Source organism: Psittacula echo (genome assembly GCF_963264785.1).
Source record: "Psittacula echo genome assembly, chromosome: 2".
Taxonomy (NCBI): domain Eukaryota; kingdom Metazoa; phylum Chordata; class Aves; order Psittaciformes; family Psittacidae; genus Psittacula; species Psittacula echo.
Genome location: NC_137737.1, coordinates 18679882 through 18698420, shown reverse-complemented (window position 1 = coordinate 18698420; position 18539 = coordinate 18679882). Strand labels below are relative to the sequence as shown.

General features: G+C 39.0%; 1 protein-coding gene across 3 annotated transcripts in view; it reads left to right on the top strand.

The window, feature by feature from the left end:
* ANKRD28 (ankyrin repeat domain 28) overlaps positions 1-18539 on the top strand; it is a gene marked incomplete at its 5' end in the record, with an annotated part of 121099 nt that overhangs the window by 34712 nt on the left and 67848 nt on the right. Inside the window, 2 exons of one of the 3 annotated variants that reach the window (XM_080639453.1) lie at positions 9138-9254; positions 10334-10417. In XM_080639453.1, the coding sequence (XP_080495579.1) occupies positions 9138-9254; positions 10334-10417 (201 nt within the window). Of the gene's footprint in view, positions 1-9137; positions 9264-10333; positions 10418-18539 lie in introns of those variants that run through there. The other 2 variants (XM_080639452.1, XM_080639454.1) reach the window with 2 other exon arrangements.

Sequence of the window (18539 nt, the reverse complement as noted above, 5' to 3'; positions counted from 1 at the left end):
GGCCAATGAGTGCTGTGTAATACTGCTTTGGATACACTGCTGTGCTCTGTTCTTAGCTTTTTCACACGCTATTCGTTATTCCTTGCTTTTAATTGGTTGTATCTTGTTGCCTCTGTGTCTGGATTAACGTTTTGTTAGTACTGGCTGCTGAAATCACTTAACAGTGTGAGCCCAAGCCAAACATGGGCCAAATGAATCCCCACTAATGTAGTTGAAACACAACAGGTAGTGGGCTTGCTGAAGCAAAATTTCCAAGCTCATTTTTGCAAATACAGCTAAAATCAAACTTAAATAAGTGCAGTTATCAGCTGGTGGGCTTTTGGGCTTTGACCTGCAGGGATATGATCCACTGAGCTTCTTGGGGTTTGTGTTACCCTTTGGGCAGGCAAAAAAAAACCCTCAGCCCTTCCCCTTTTATTCTTTCTTTGATAGTGGTTCTGTTGGGAGCAGATCAGTCTTACTTGTTTTCTTCAGTAGTTAACAGCTTATTTTCTTCAACAATCTAAGGCAATTTGTTACTCGAGAAAAGCAGCCGATTCTGGAAATGTCCTAAGCTGATGTGAGTCATTACTGAAGTTTTTAAATAGTTGAATGTGATGTTTGTTTCCTCCCTTCCATGGCTCGAAATGGTATGAATCACTTTTTAGTGTTTCCCAGATAATAGTCTGAGCGGAAGTGGTATGTGTTTCTGACTCAAGTTCTTTAGTGTTGGAGGAGCACTCCCAGCCACTGCTGGTTTTGGCCATGTGGGAATTCCATAGGAATTTCAGACAAACGTATAAAAGCAAACATTTTGTAACCATGGCAACTTACCCACGAGGATTCATGTGGTTGGTGATATAAAACTGTGAAAGCCCTCTACTGACTGGCATAACTGACTTCACTTTTCTGCCTAAATTCTGTAAGTGGTACGGGATACAAACTCACTCGTAAGAATCACGTTTCAAGTTTGTAGAAGGTCTCGTAGAACACAAGGGTTTGTGTTTTGTGGCTACCTGCTACTGTTCTTATCTCTCAAAATTGAAAATTCTCTTGTGAACCTGAATCTTTTCTGTCATTTCAATGCTTTTACTCAAATTCAGGTCTCTTTGTTCTTTCTACATATCGTGAAGCACAGGTCAAAAGTGATACATACTCCAGTACAACTGAAATGGTGCTGAGAAAACTTAGTCATCTAATGAATTTTATGGGGGAGAGGAGGAGGGGGAAAAGGAGACTGGCACATCTGCATTAAACAGCAGTATTGGGAGGGGAATAACCTTGATGTGATTTGGAATGGAGTAACTGCTTTGTGTTATTCCAAACTTATCAAACATGCTGCAGTGACAGCTTTTGTATGTCATCATTTAGCATGGAGATAGCAATAGAATCAGATTGGCCACTTGTAACAGGCAGCAGAGCAACTCTTATTTCTAGGGATCTATCTGACTGATGTTTGCTTCTTCAGAAGCTCAGCAGTGTGGCAATCCAGCAGAGTTTTAATGAGGAAATTATAAACTTGATTCCAGGTTTCTTGGGTCCAACTAGAATTGCCTAATTTTCAATCTCAACGCCAGCACTGTCCAGTGCTGAATCTGGGTGCATTGCATTGTGCTGCCTTTCTTCTAAGGGGGTTTCCAGCCTCCAGCAAAAGAACCAAAGTCAAGGAAAAAGAAAAGTGAGGATAAAAATTATTGTCTTGTAGCCCATACAGCTAAATGAGCCTCAGTGGGGAAGCTGACTGTCCCAGTGGACCAAGGATCATGTGTTCCTAATCATCCACTGGAGAAGCAGCCGTTTGTTAAAAAACAAACCAAAAAAAGCCTCTGAAGCCAGGGAAGCTGGAACTTGTTCTTTTCCCATGTAACAATGAATGATCACAGTCAGGGTTTGCTTTCCTGTTTGGTTTGGTTGGGTTTTTTTGATTAAGCAGCTGGTAAGTGAGAATTGCTTCATTTCCTTGGGATACAAGCATAGGGAATTGATTTCAGTGCATCTGAGCAAGAAGAAACTGCTAAGCCTTTTATGCCATACTTCAGAAGAAGATCTACTAATATTCAGAACGACAGCCTCTGAGGGATGATGATCTTGTGCATTATAGCACCTGACCTCGAAGTGCAGACCATGCGCTGGTCTGCAGGCCCCAGAATGCCTCTCTGAAGAGGGAAAAGCAAGCTTATTGTATGGTGAAAATAGGACAGTGTTATACTGACCTTTCATTATGTGGATTTGGATTTAATTTTAATAAATGATGAGCTTGATTCTGTTTGCAGAAGCAGTATTGCAGGAAGAAATTTTTGAAGGGGAAATATATAAGATCAGTACTTCCTGTGCTCAGCGTATGACTGTAGATCAGTAGAAAAGTAGATCAAAGGAGATGTGCTAATTCTTGTTGGTGTATGTGTGCGCCTTTGTGCCCAAAGGGAATTCTCTTAGTTGTTTTACCAGCTGCCCTAATACATCTTATTACGATTTCAATTTAAGTTGTAGTTAATTTATAAGAGTGTATGCACTATGGGTATAAGCACTTTCAAGGCAATGGGATAGATGGTATAAAACCGAGATTAGGTATTCTGCAGTCATGCATTTGCTCCAGCCAAACTACCTTTATCTGTTTCTTCTCCTTGAGAAGATGCAATAGCATCGCTTCCTGAAGCATCAGGCTGTCAGTGCCAGCTGTGACAGTGGGTTGATGTCTTCCAGTGTCTCTGGGTTGATGTGTTCACTCCGCTATTGGTGCGTTCCTGTCCAGTCTCACCTCCCAGCAACTGGCTGGGTACTGCGGGGAGAGCACAGTTGACACGTGAAAGAGCAAACAGGGTTGCTGAGACTGGGCCTTTGATTTTTGCTTTGTTTGTTTCCTTCAGCTCTGCTCTCAGATTGATGTGCACAGCTGAAATTGCTGCCTTCAGTAATTCTTCCTGGAAGGATACTGTGGTTATTATTGTAATTGACAGTGTTTTCAGTGCCAGAAAGCAAAATTAGCTGTGGACATGGTCTGAGCTGGAAGGAACTAAGGGAACCAAAAGTATTCCTGGTGTCTGTGGCTTTTCTGCCTTCGCTATGCCAACAGGTGAAAATAATGTGTAAACTATCAGTGAGGCTTGCTTCTTGTATTACAAAAACGTTTTTTAAAAGCTGTCATACTTGCAAAATACCCTTAAGTGTAGAGCTAATAACTGTGGGTTTGTGTGGGTTTAACAAATGCTGAAGTGTTTTGCCTGCTTCTCTCTTTGTGCTGGTGTTTTGAGGCAATATCTTCATTTTCCAGCAGAAGGTGTCTCCTGTCACTTACCTTCTCCCAAAAAGAAAAACTGCTTTAAAACCAACCCGTCACCTGTCCAAAACGCACACTATACTACCTGAAATAGGTTGTCTATTCTGTCTTCATAGATGCAGGCTTAACTATCTATAACAATGTATGTGGATAGATGCATTTTTTTGTGGTCTGTCTTCCCTGAAACAGGAGTTGGTTTGAATTCTAGTTGATTTTATAAGGATGGCAATTCCACCATCAGACATATATGGTTGTTATCAGAAAAGCTGTTGGGTGTAGTAGCTGCCTTCCATTTCAGTCAGAAGACAGGAAAGCGGCTGCGATTAGATGCAGATGCTGAATCAATAGCAGCCCCCAGCCAGAGCACATACATGTGAAAGGGTACAGTTTGATTAAGTGTACAAATTAAGTTTACATCTTAATCATAAACAGACATCTTGCATTACAAACTTTTCTTGTGCTGCTCCAGTAAAGTTAGGATGAATGCTTGATTGTCTGTCTTCTTTGTCATGCTTGTGTCTCAGCTTTTGTTGTGATGACTTCATTTACTGGATCTTGTTAATTGCAAAGTCTTAATTTAATGACAATACCTCTGAGACTTAATAGAAGCTATATACTTGCATCAGAAAAAAAAAAAGTAAGAACTGCCTGTGGTATCCAGGAAGTGCAAGCAAAGCTATTTTGCTGTCCTTGGAAGCAGAAATGTGGAGTCCGGAGGTTACAGCTACTCTCCTTTTTCTGCATTCCAGCTGTGTTCTGGAAAAAACAGAGCAAAATTGGGAAGAAAGGTAGTAATTTCTTGTTGCTTTTGACTGTTCCTTTTGCTGACTCCACCTCATTCCCTCAGGAGTGGGGAGGAAACAGCAGAGGAGTTCAGATGAGTGACTCACGAGGCTTCTAGAAGTATTGTAGCTTATATTCATGGTGATGCTGAACACTCATCTCTGTCTATATGTGGGCAACACTTTAGTAAATATTCTAGCTAAATTATATAAAAATCTGCTTTTACTAGGACATGCCCATGTACTTACAGCTGTAGCTATTATAAGCAATCTTTGTCTTCTGAAGAAATCCATAGATTGAGGTTTTTGCCTTGCAGAACTTGTAAGGATTGTTTAAAAAATAATTCACAGGACTTGGTTCTAAAGTTCCCATTTTTTCTGGCAACTGACAGAACAATTTCTGTCCTTTCCGAGATCCTTAATTACACAACACATAAAATTAAACCAGTTGGATTAATCTCAGCCCAAAAAAGGCTTGGTAAGTGCTGATTGACAAGAGAGAAATCTTTATTTGGGTAGGTTCGTTGATACTGAATGTGCTTCAGTGAGGTTTTCAGTGTCATCAGCAGTGGTAGGTCTGTAGAAAAGGATGCTATATTTAGCCAATTCAGAGTTCATGTTTTTACTGTCTGGTGTAGACATGGCTGCTGTTTGTGTTTTAACCTGCAGGTTGCATTCTTGTAACATACTCAGTCTATATGCACCCGTGAAAGTCTCTTGGCAAATGTAATTTGAAAATTACAACATCAATTTACTTATTAATTTTTATTATTTGCAAATAGGTACTGGAGCCAGAGCACAAAGGCTTTTTTAGCAAAAATGCATATCCTCACTATTGTCCACGTGAAAATTCCTTCTGTTCTCTCTCCATTGCACTTTTTAAAACTTTAGAGTTAATATGTAAATCTTACTTTGCTAACCGTTTGATATTGTGAAGGCTATTGGATAATCACCCTTTCAAGCCCCAGTAGACATGATGTTCTTTTTTCTTAAGTTAGGCCATTTTCAACCCTTCTTGCCTACAACTCATTTAATAAGCTTTCTTGTTGGAATTATGTGACATTTGGAGAAGATGGATGCTGATGAGCTGTCTTCAGTTACTTTAAGTTTTATGAAGATAAACTGAAAAGTTTTTCTTGGGAGATGCAATATTCTTTCTTCATACCTTTGCAAAAATCCGTTATGATCCCTACATTAGTTTTTGGAGAGGAGACTTAAATTAATCCTCTTGAATTTACTCTGCTTTCATTCTCTGTTACTGTTATCTCTTCCCCTGCATTGAAAGTTACTAGTGTTAGATAATCTGCTGAAAAACTGAAACCGTTGTTTGATTTCTGTTAGTATAATTGTGAAATTCAGCTGTTGACTTTCAGAATAGCTGTGGGGGTAGCATTAGAAATCTGTATTTTGCACACCAGGATACCTTGGATTATTAGGGATGGTGTTTCCATTGAGGTGAAGGCTCTGCCTTCAGTTGAAAGGGATGGAAGCGGGTAAGGCTGTTCTTTTAAGTAACCTCTAAGTGCTACGTCATTGTAAGCAAAAGTTTAATGCTTCTAGAACTGGGTTGTCCTTTAGTTATGAAAGTAATTGCACCCAAGCACGTTCTTAGTGCAAGTTGGGGGGGAGGTTCTGCTTACTTACATGGTTTAGATTGCTGTCAAGATCAATGTAATATTGACTCAGTTGTGTTGGTTCTCTTCTAATGCAAACTGTGATGTATTGGCTTTTAAGTCTGTGACCTTAGTAATGTCACCATTGAAAATTATATAATGATATGCAAGGAATATGTTAACTTGTTTTTTGAAATAGTTTGTATTTTATTTTAATTACATGTAAGATTTCTAGAGTAATCATCAGGGTAGAGTCAAATATTAACCTTTCTGTATTTTCAGGATTGACTGTGAAGTCATATACATCTTTAAGGTGACTAGCTGATTTTAAGTGTATTTTGGAACATTAGCTTTTGGAGAATTTGTACTAAATTGGGCATTATCTCTCTCTGGCAACATGTCCAGTTGGTAATTCCAAGGAAAGCATATGAAACCCTTAGCATTTGCTTACTATATAAAGGTACTGATTGGAGAAAAGTGTTCATTTCACTAAGCATATGATCTTAGCTAGAATATCATTATCCAACAAGTGCGTGTGTAGTATGAAACCCAAGTATGCATTTTGTCTGTACTTTGCTCGTAGACTTAAAATCTGGGGAGGGGTGTTAATATTTCTTGTTATTTTTAATGAGTGTTTAGTTATGCAACTAAGCTACAGCATGAATTCCTTAGGGCATTTTTCACAAATAGAAGGCAAACTGTTTTCTAGCTTGTGGTTGCTGTGTTCCTGAGCAGGCATTGGGGTGTTGCAGTAGATGAGCCTTGAGGATGTCCATGGTTTTATTTAAACTGGTTTTGCTGTGGCCAAGAAGAACATGAGTTGTCGTATGTGTTCATGTGAGAATCTGTGCTGTTTCTTGTTAATAAATGGTTGAAATGCTAGAACAAAGCAGTGCAGTGTACTAACAATGGGGCTCTATATAATGAACCGAATACATTTGTAGAGATGTTTGTTAGTCACATGCTATAAATGAGAGCACTTGGGAAATCTGAATCTGAAATTTCACGGTGAATCAGACACTGGTGCTATATTCAGCCAGGTCAGCAGTCCGGAGCTCAGGAAGCCTGAGGCTAAGGTGCTCTTTTGCATTTATAAATCCCCTCACTTGCATGAAGCTCAGCAGGTGTGTGTCAAGCAATTCATTATGTTGCAGTGAAGCTATCATAGACATTATTTCAAGAGTGGTGATGTGAGCTTTCCTGCCTGTGGCCTCCAAAGGTGGGAATTCAGTATGTCTGTTAATAGCCAAGCCATTTAACGTACTGCTTAAACCTGTCTTTCTGCTGGGATTTATACGTGAAACCTGAGTACAAATGCTTTATTGGAAAGCTGGGAGCTTGTTCACCATTGACAAAATCTGATCTCTCCAGCCGCTGAAGGACGTTACAAGTGCCTTCATATTGCACAGCAGAAACAAAATCCCTCCCTCTGTTCCTGTAACACTGAAGCTTATCCAGCAACTTTGACAGAAGCCATTTACATAATACACCCACAAGCCAGCACCGTTTAGGCAGATTGAAACTGAAAGATTTATCCAGCAAGTTGTAGGGCTTTATATTATGTTTTATTATCTTATGTTATTATAATTATATTATATTATACTCAATGTAATTTTTGTCAAGCTGAAGGGATGTTTGTCTATACTAGTTGCAAGTATCCATGGGTTTGGTCATTAGTAGCTGTCTTTTTAATAGTCAACCGATTGCATTGGGAGTGATTTTACTTTAATTTTCAGATTATTCATGTGGGGAGTTCCTTGTCTTCAATGAGTTAAGCGCAGGCTATTTTGCTGCTCTGACCAGTGCCATATGAGAGCAGTTAAAATGCTGGAGTTGTTTACTGCTCCAGTTGTTGTTAGTCAGCAGAGCCAGCACACCAGATTTCCTTGCGGCTTTTAGTGGAAAATATTAAGCAGTTGCTCCTAGTTATAGGATTTTTACGTTTTCGGCTGCGTTAGTCACAGGGCTGGCACAGACGTAACTGCAAAGACTGCCCCCAAAAGAGAGAAAAAGGCGGCTTTTTTTGTGCCAGAGGAAGTTGCGCTGGGAGCAGTGGCTGAGCTCTCTGGTAAGTGTGACATGTGAGCATTACTAGGCATTTCATCCCGCCAGGCTGCGTTCGCTGCTCGCCAGGCTGCTGCTCAGTGGGAATGCTGCTGTGGCAGTGGTTTGTCCTCTGCTCCTACGGGCTGTTAGTGACCGGCTCGGACAGACAGGCTTTTTCTAAGCTCTGCAAGGCTATCTGCTGATTATGTAGCTTAATTTGTCAAGTGAAAAACCTGATAAGCAGAAGATCTAACTGAAGAGGAGAAGGAGGTTGGCACAGTGACAGATATTTGGATAAAGAAGTTGGCTCAGAGAAGATGTACAGAGTCTGATTTTTTTTCTTTCCTCTCCCCATCAATCTGAATGAAGACTATCATGGGAACTGCATTCACATGATGATCAAAAGAAACACTTGAGTGATGAACTGCTTCTGCAGAAGAAGTCTCAGGCGGTAATTCAAGCTTTTGTGTGCAGTAGCTGGCTTGTTTTGCTGAAGCATTCCTCCTCAACAGTATTTCTGCGTAGTGCGTTCTCTGATGGAGCTACTGCCCGGTGAAGGGGAAACGAACACTCCGCATTGCTCGTGTCCCTGATGGAGTAACACCATCTGCGCTGCTGTCGTTTGGGGAGGCTGGATTCCACCGGCAGCATTATTCAAGGAGTTCATTGTCCCTGTGGTCTGACTCATCACATGTAAATGTACTGCAGCCGTGCTGCACGTTGCAGATATTTTTCTTGCATGGGAAAGAATTATTTTCCTCTAAGCAGGTCCTGAATAACTGTTGGAAATGAGATGTGTTTTTCTGGCGCTGAGAAAAGGAAGCTGTAGAATGACAGGATGATCAGAAGGCGCATTTATTTTCAGTCACCAGAAAGGCTGTGACGGTTGATTTAAAACTGACCTTGCAGGAGCGGGTATAGCTGCGGCCGTCTCTCTCAGGGCAATTGTTCCTTGTTCTGTCCTCAATAGGACAGTGTCGTGTCTTCTGCAACAATGATTTCACTGTGAGGGTAGAAGGACACCGTGGAAGTTGTGACATTAACAAAGACAGATTTGCCTGTGAGAGGGCAGCTGTGTGCGGCAGTGAGTGCTGCTCGGATGGAATTGGATCGTGGGATATTTTTATCAGCCCTTCCACAGTTCCATTTCTGTAGTTTTGATGCCTAGGGAAATCTTATTTTAATGAGATCAACTTTTTTGTGAGCATTGTGTCGAGCATCTCAGGGTGTTTAGGTCTGAAAGATGAAGTGTAAGGGGGGATTGCAGTGTTCTGTTTTAAATGCTGATGCACCAGCAGTAGCACTCACAACTTTGTGAGTGCATGTGAAACAGGTGAAAGGGTTTCCTCATACGGTCCCTGTTGTGATACCTGCGGTCTGGTTCCAAAAATACCATTGCTGGCATTTTTCCATTTGCTTTTGCTTCCTCAAACGGATCGAATGAGTCGAGTCTGTATTGTTGTTTTGGAGGAGGAGGAAGATGATTCTCCCACATTCATTTCCAAATTACCTCAGGAAAATGTATCTTTGCGTCCATCGCCCCCTGCAAACGTGCTGGTAAGGCATGTCCTTTGTTGGCATATTTCCTGCTTACAGTACTGTCACAAATACCAATAGTAATACTAACATGAATATGCATGATGCTGAAACAAAACAAAGTGGTGAAAACTGCTGATACTGAAGAGGGGAAAAGCTGAAACTTAGTTGTAGAGTTAATATTTGCAAGGGCCCATTCTTTTCCATGTAACTATTTATGGTGCAGCAATAACTGTTCTCAACTCTTGTATAATAGCAGAGGGTTTTTTAGAAGGCTTTGAAAACTGTATTTGAAGTAAATGGTTTCCCTTGTTCCGCTCCCTATTCCTCAATGGTACATTTATGCAATACTACTTTAGAAACTGATGTAACCATTGCATTGCAGTAATATACTGTGTTTATTTTGAGAACTGATACAGTATATAATGTACATCAAGCAAGAGCTATTCTCAGCTAAAATAAAAAACGGCATAAGTCAAAATCTTGATGTAACTGCTTCAAATTCCCGTTTTCTGGAAATAATCAACACTGGTGACTGCGCTTTTATTGATTTAATTTGTTTTGTTTTGTTTTGTCAAGTGACTGACTTGACTTGACTTGCTAGCATACCTCAGCAGCTTTTCTGACTAAGAAACCCTGCTATATTTAGTAATAGATGTGTGTGTATGTGAATTTGTTACCATACTTATCTGATGCACTTTGCTTTCCCATTCTATCTGAACAGGTGAAAAACTTGAGTAACTTTAGTCACTTGCTAATGTAAAAGAGGTTTGCTTGCTTATATTGTATAGAATTTGCAGCACATAACAGCCGTAGTTTTATTATGAGGAGTTCTCTTTTCAGCTGTTATAAGCTAATTTTCTGGGCCATTTTTTTCCCCTCAGTATTTCATTGACTTACATTATGTTCATGTGTCTGAGGTTTTTCAAACTTGGCATTTCTTCAATTCTAAATGCTGTTGCTGGTTTCTTTATTTCGCTGCCTGGGACGTTTTATTTCGTCATCATCTTGTGTTTGTGTTATGTATCAAAAGAACATGTGTGTATCTCTGAAAGCTGAAATGGGTTATATTCTAAGATGGGTTTTTTCCTTCATTTCAGCCACCATTGGTTCAAGCTATATTCAATGGAGATCCCGATGAAGTTCGAGCACTGATTTTTAAGAAAGAAGATGTTAATTTTCAGGTAAAAACAAGCACCATTAGCTTTGAATAAGTTTTAGTTTTGTTTTGATACAGCTTTCTGCTGTACTAATCACTTTAAAACTTTGCTAATTTGTGAGCTATAGATTTTCCTGCTTTTATATAATCAGCAAAGTTAAGCCTATACCCATGCCTAATACTGGGAAGGAATGTAGCTTTGTAGATTTATGTCAATAGTAAAGACCTAATTCTATATTCCTTTCAAATGTTAGTTCTGCAGTGCCTGGGTAACTGAAAAGCTTGTTTATACAGTTGCATCAGACTTCTTAGAAAGTTAGACAAGTTAAGTATGATGCTATGTAGACTTTGATTAAATACAGTGTATAGTGTACAGTAGACTAGTATAAGAAAACAGTCTGGGGTTTCAGTAGGTAGGTTTAATAGTGGATTTTAAAAAGGGAAGCACAGTGATTATGTTAATAAGTAAAAATGAGAAATTTTGTTTATATGTCCTATTTGCAATGCTGCAAACCCAGGCACTGCACTACAGAAATGAAATGGAGTTTATTTCACTGGGTGAACTTCCAAGATTGAACAGCATGCAGCTACTGTAGTTAATTTCTATTGAAATTCTAATACGAGTTTGACATTATGCAGGATAATATAGCATAAGCTCTTTACCTTGATTAGAAGTTGCTTTCATTATTAAAGCAGACTGACATAAACTTTTTAGGCTGTAAAACTGTGGGAATATATGTAGTTTTTCTCTTTTAAATGCATCAGAGCAAGAGTGATGCTAAAAACCAAAGGCCAGCATCTAGATGCAATGTAGTGGCCAATGCAAGACCATGATATTTCTTTACCTTTTCTTCGTGAGAGATGTAAACCAAAAGAAAATACTTAGTTTGGTCTGTGTATTTTGATATTTAAAAGCATTATGCAGAATTTGTCTGACCAGTGCCAGCTGAAATACAAGAGAGCCTTCACATTGTCTTGAAGAACTTGAGTTAGCACCCCCTATTAAGTCAACTTGCTGTCAAATCTGAAGTTCTGTTTGATGCGGTTGGACTTGTTTCCTGTTTCAGTAGCTTTGCGTGTTCTTAAGAGAGGTAGAATGATGGATAATATAATATCAAAAGACTTGCTCTCGTAACTGAACAGCAGATTACCAGTTTCATCTCTTTCCAGACTTCTCGTATGTTCACTCTGGTCATGTTGCCATTTTTATTTTTGAAAGCTAGTCAGTCTATATTGTTTCATTTTTGTTCCTTCATGTGTAAGTCAGATTTAGCCTTCATAGCTATAGTCCCTGTGAACAAAGTTAGGTTAGTACCTCTCTGCTTTTCTGATGATCTATTACAAAAGCTTCTGCTGGACTTCAGAACGTGTGTGGCAGTGGTTTGGGTTTGGTTTCTGTTTTATCTCAAGTTTTGTCAAATAGTTGCCCATAAAGACAAAGTCAGCAGATGTGCTTAAATAGGAAAGCAGGCAGTTGTTTGATGTCTTTGAAGATGGTTACTTCAGGCTAACAGGTAGTTAACAGTGAAGAAAAATGCTGTAGGTAGAAAATTAAAAATCTGGAGGTTATTATTCCTTTCTGTGGATACATGTTCCTTTAACAGAATGTGTGTGCATCTTAGGCTAGAAACACCCAGGGTGTGTTTAGAATCCATCCAGTACAAATATGCAGCCACCTTGTTCAGCGTAGGCAGATGCTTAATCACATGTGACCCTCCTTCCTACCATGGCACTTCTAGTCCTACTACAGTATTTGATACTACATTCACGTGTATCCCTTCAAATGCTGTTGGAGCTAAAGAAGCACATAAATTTGCCCATTGTTTGGTAGATGTGAAGTAAACTGCCTAGTGGGTTTTTCTTTCTGTCTGTCTCTGCGTTTTGTTCTTTTCCTTGGGTTTCCATTTGCTGTATGTACTTGGCTGGAGATTGTGTGTCCCTACGTAGTCTAGATCCAGAGTTGTCCCATTAGTTACGTGTTATAAATTGGTGTGAACAGGAGGGAAAAAGTGAATAAAATGAAGTGGTTATGTATATTTCCTAATAAAGAGAAGGACTGCGATGAACTGCTTTGACAGTTGTGGATTATATTAGAGCAGTGTATATGTTAGATTTTTTCCACTTTGCTATCCAAGTGCTTCAGTACAGTTGTTTGAATTCCGGAGTCATTCCCTCCAATGCCTCTGCAGAGTCATTTCCCCCTCTCAGGAGCAACTAATTATTTTGCAGTTTGTATTCTAATAGCTGAGATTCCTTCCTTCCTCCTGTCCCCAGAGCATAGGTTGGCTGCTGCAACTGGAAACCTAGCAGGGTTCTGCAAATTACTTTTGCCCAGTAGTGAACTGAAGATAGAGCTGTTGTAGGTCTTTGTTGTGACAGTGGCATTCACCTAGAGAAGTTGTTAATGTCTTGATGAAATGTGGGTTTTTTTCCTTCTGTTATCATTGAGCTTCTTTTACCTGTTTATTTCCAGGGTATGTTATCATTAACATTAAGTGCAATTGGCTCAGTCTTTTAAAGCTGAGTTTGTACATTCGTCTTCTTAAAGCTAGGCAGTGGTAATGTTAGATATTATGGTAATATCTAAAGATTGCACCCTGGTTGGGCTGTATTGGAGCATTATTCCTAAAACAGATGATGCCTTCTACCATAGCATTATATTTAGAAAGATTCTGAGATAGGCAGCTTTTCATAGCATGAGTTGCTGCGTGCGACTGTAAGATGACGTACTGATAGCAAACAGGCTTTTTCAGGAAGAAGATTGTTCTCTGTTCATGCCACACCAGCCTTCTTGAGTCACTGGCTCAGTCTAGATTTAGAAAGTATGTATTGTATTCCACTCTGCAGTTGTAATCTTTTGAGAAGAAGGAGCTAATGGAGGGTATCCCTAGCTTCTTAAATGGTGGTTCAGAAAGGCTTACCTTCTCTGCAAGTTGGAAGCGAGCAGCATCTTTATAGACAAAACTGGTTTATAGGAACTTTGTTCAAATATGTTATTGGGAAGTGAACTCTCTTGAGGCTTCTATTAATAGAAAAATGGAGGGGAAGGGATTGTCCCTGTCTCCCCCCACCTTCCCCAAGAAAGCTTGTGAAAACAGTACCTGCTTTTGTTTCATGGATCAGGCTTAAATCACACATATCACATATGTGAAGCCTGATACAGTTCCTGTTTTATGCATGGCTCTTGCTATGTTCTCTGTGTGTATGTATATATATGTGTTATTTATTATAATTTCTCAGCACCATCCTGAGCTTTTTGAGACTTGGCGGTAAGGAAGATCCTGTGTCATAACTGACACATTTGATACCTTATCAGTTAATGGGGTTCGTCAACATTTCCTGCTCTTGCTAGTTAAATTAGTGTGGCTGGTTTGAATGTTGTGTACTTTTCAGCAGTTAGTTTCAGCTAACTAAATTATTTCACCATTGCCTTTTTTAAAACAGGATTTGTTTGTTTTTCAGAGTTGGAGAGCTGTTACTGTTGCAAACTGCTATTTCTGTTTGTAACCAAAACTTTTAGGATGTAAGCTCAGTTTAAATGATCATGAAAATGGAATATTTCATCTCACCTACTTACTGGTAATATAATTCTGTGGAGGGCATACAAGCTTACTGTTAAAATATTGTTAAAAATAGTTTAAAGGTTTCGTATCTGACTGTTGAAATGATTGTTCAAAACCAGAACAATCTGTCCTCCTCCTAGACCTATTAGCATAATATTTCTTGCTGTGAAAAGTGATACTTCAGGTAACACAATATGCAGTTTTTATAACCTGATTGCACTTGATCTTAGCTGAGGGGATGAACATCTGATCCTGTCTGGAACTGGTGTCAGGGTGCCCCTTGCTCTTCTTATGCTAAGCCAAGCAAGTGCTCTATTTGAAGGAATCCCAAAACCACACAGATCTCTCCCAGTGTTGTACAGTTCTCACTGCTCCTATTTAAGATAGTGATATTGTCATATGTGATACATAAATTAAACACAAAATACCTGTATCTTACTGCTCATTGTGCTTTGTGAGATTAAAATAAATTTAAACTATGAAATATATTTTAAAGCTACTTTATGTGCAAGTTGGTGTGTTTCTTTCCCAACATAAGGTATAAGATGGGAAAGTGAAATTCTGCATACTGTACTGAGGACTGTTGGAATCAGGGTTATCTGTATGATTTCTATTCTGGACTACTTGCCATTCAGCACAGCTCTTAATAGCTTTTTTCTGTAGTAAGTAACCAAAAAAAAATAAAGCTCGCCTGTGCTACTGTTTTGGGAAGAAAGGAAAAGAAAACAAAACCATAAAACCAAAAAATCCTGTCTGCCCTTCTTACCCCCACCTGTACTAAATAATGATGAAGTGTTGCCCATAAATGACAAGTTTTGTTCCTGGCACTTACAAGGGGTATGATTTGGTAGCACCAAAGTGGCAGGTACAAATAGGAGGGTAAGTGTAAGTATCTGAATCTGTTATATTGAGCAATAGGGTTGCTGTCTGCTGGCTGTTGTAGTAAAGATGTGGGCTCCATTCCCAGTCCTGCCAAAGTTTGTGTAACTTCTGTGTGTTATTTACGTACTAGGAGAATGTTTCTCGATGCTGGTCTAGGGTAAGGTATGACATCTTATTTGATTTCCAGTCGATGTTTTAGCTTATTTTGCTCTGGAGATCATTGCATATACTGAAAGAGAGCAAAATAGGTTTGTTAGTTTGGCGACAAGTCTAGGACTTCACATACAACATTGGGTGGGGGTACGAGGAGAAAGAGATTATTGAGACTTTCGAATATCCTAGAAATTCAGGAATGAATAATGAAAATCAGAACATGATTTAAAAAACCAAGAAGGATTGTTTGCGATGCCAAGTCCTGAAAGAGGTTAAATGGGACAAAAGCTGGTAGTGAGTGTGTGAGCTCCTGGCTTTCATCTTAACCTTGTGGGTTACTGGGGTTTTTTCTGCAGACTTGAGAATGCAGTCTGGAACAGGGGATCCTGAATTACTTGGCTGAAATATGGAACATTCAATGTTCTGATCATACAAAAACATTCAGTACCTATTTCATGTATTAAAAGAATTTTTGTATGTAGCATTATGTGGAAAACTATAATTGCTGCCTAATTCAGCAGTTACATTGAAATATCTCTCTGTGTCCAGAACCTTACAAATAAACAAAAAGCCTTAACATCTAATGAAGCAAAAGAAGTCTTTAGGAATATTTTTACCCTTATGTTACCTTTCTGTAGCCAATTATTTGACCAATGAGTAATGTGGATGTGGTTTATTGTTGTTTTTGATAAAAGGTGTGCATGCATACAGCTACAGATGTAAACTCACTTTGGTTTGACATACCTATGCTTCTAAAAACCTCTTTCTGCATTAATTACTTTGCATTAACTGTTTGAATTATACCTTTCTTTTTATCAGTGCCTTTTGTAACGAGTTATGTTTGTGTAAGAATTTGCTGGTTGGGACAACTGGAAGTCAGTGCTCAGAGCAGGTGAATACATAATGCTTTTCAAATAGTGGTGGTTCCTCTGCAATAACATGTTTCTGTACTTTTGTGGGGGAGGGTTCAGGGATGCTGTTTTTAACAGGGAGCGGAAATAGCTTTGAAAACACTGGAGTTAGCTTTGACAGTTTTGCACAGAGATTTGCATGGGACAGATACAAGCAATGGGAATGCAGGCATGACAAATCCTACTCCTTTGCACTTCGGGAATACTGTGACTATTGATTAGAAAAAGGGTTGTGATGTTTCGTAACTGTTTGTGATGTGGTAAACCCAGAGAATGCTTGCAGGGAAATAATTTTCCAGGCCAATTAATCTGTAACACTTCTTGTTATTAGATAAAGCTTTTGGCAGTCAGAGCAAAGCTACCGTGTGGCTTTGGTATCTGAACTGGTGAGGATAAATAGGAGTTAAAAACCAGCATAATGTAGCAAAGGCTAAGCAGGAATTGTGCAGTTTTTAACTCTTCAAGCTGTTTCTGAAGAGGTGAGAGATTACGTGTTTGCCAGCTAGTCTGTTTGTCCCAGGCATGCATTGGGCCCGGTCTTAGTAGCTATTTTGGCATGATTCTGCAGGCAGCATACACTATTTGCAGGACTTTTTTGTGTTGGCAGCTGGAGTTGGCAACAAAAACTTGCACTAACGTATTTGGTAGTGTGGAGCTGCCTCTTACTGTATTCCCTGGCAGGACAGACTGTGCAGTCAGCGCTCTTCACTTCTGGTTTGCTGATGTAAATGTGAGGGAGGAATTCAAAAGGCATCCAGAAAACAGTAAGATATTCTGAAGAGCACGGTTTATTTATTCGTTTGGGTTAGTTCCTATGTGAATAGGTCAGGCTGTGAAGCCTGCCTTTCTTGAGCAATACTTTTAAAAAAGAAAATAAGTACTTTTTTTCAATGGGTCTTTGCTAATTTCCAATTGCAGGCAAACATTTAATAAGGAGACGCTGTAATTATTGTAACTTGAACTGTCTAGACTGACAATGTGAATGTGTAGCTGTAATAATGCCTTGGAGGAATGCACAATTTGGACCTATTTAAAACAATCTTAAATTTAAGACCTTCTCTCCAAAAATGTTGTAATATCTTGAGTCTGTAATCACAGCAACGTGACTTTTGATGTGTTAATAAAGTACGGAGAAATATTTGCATGTTCTCCACTATTGAGAACACTTTTTTTTCTCAGGGAGATTTGTAATGAAGGCAAATTTTCATTTCCCATATTTTATAATGTGTTAGTTATAGCTGGTGTGATGCGTAAGATTTATAGCTTCAGGTTTTATCAAGGTAAGATTGTTTTAAAACTGTTTGTTAATTTTCCAAATGATTTATTTAAAATTCTTTTCAACTTTCTTGTTGGTTTGGGGGGGCTTCTTTGTTGTTTTGGGCTTTTTTTTTTCCCACTAAAAAGGTTTCTGCTTGGTTGAACATTATTTGTGATCTGGTTTTATTTCCAGTTTAGAGTGTAGCAGATTTGGGGGATAAAATTACAGGTGTTTGTGAGTTTGAAAGACTTTTCAACATGACGAGAACACAGGATGAATTGCAACTCTAATTTGGTACTAATAATTTTAATCCAGTTTCATCCATTGGATTATCAAGCAGAATGACTCCCTGTGATTTTCCTTGCAAATAAGAACTGCATATTAAAAAGACATATGTACGTGTGTGTGCCTACATAGATACACAGACAAGTTATATATAAGATGTGCATAATCATGTATTTTACAAAGTATGGTAGCTTATCGGATGCTAATGACAGAAAACATGTAATGAATTGACAGTGGGAACAACCCTTTGAAATAACTGTAGGAGGTCAGAGAAGAAATAAAATATTCCTGTATAAACAAATACTAATAATGAGAATCCCTCCAGTAGAGCAACATCCATGAGAAGCACAGGCCTTGATATAGTGCGGCAGTTCCTGCCTGGCAGCCACTGCCTGGAACCCAGCTTCGGGTCCTGGAGCAGACTCAGATATATTGGGCAAGTGGGGTGTAGTGAGACCTCACAGGGAGCAGATGGAGTCAGGATGGGCATAAATCACGAAACAAGTTTCGCCATTTTTATAGTTAATGACTTTATTTAATTTGGTATGTTTTCATTTTGAATGAAGTATATGTAAATATATTTTTTGTATGTGTGGGAGAGATGAAAATAGTATGTAGTCTGGGGGACTAATGGTAGCGCTCATCTTCCCTGTCCTGCTTGCTTATGGACTTCCAAAATTTTCTTTAATATTTCCAGTGCTAACAGGAACCCCCATTTCCTGTGTGAGCAGCTTGGTGAAATGATGAGTCCTAAGGCTCTCCTGCTTTATAAAGTGTTAATTTCATTAAAAATTCTTTACATTTGAAGAATGGCAGGAAAATACTGTGAAGAATCCTATTTTATGGGAGTTTGTAATCCTGTGCAGACAGGAGCAGATTCTGCCTGCTCAGAACTTGAAGCGGCACGTCAGTCCTAATGTGGTGCTGAAGTGTCTTGTGAGGAAGAAGGTCTAGGAATTGTTTTTCAGAAGGGCATTATGTGACTATCACAGGCAAATCTGTTTGGTGTTTTATTAACAAGATACAGAGTTAGCTTGTACAACATCTTGCCACCAAATATGCTAAAGTTTTAATGAGGTATTTTTAAGGGAGTAG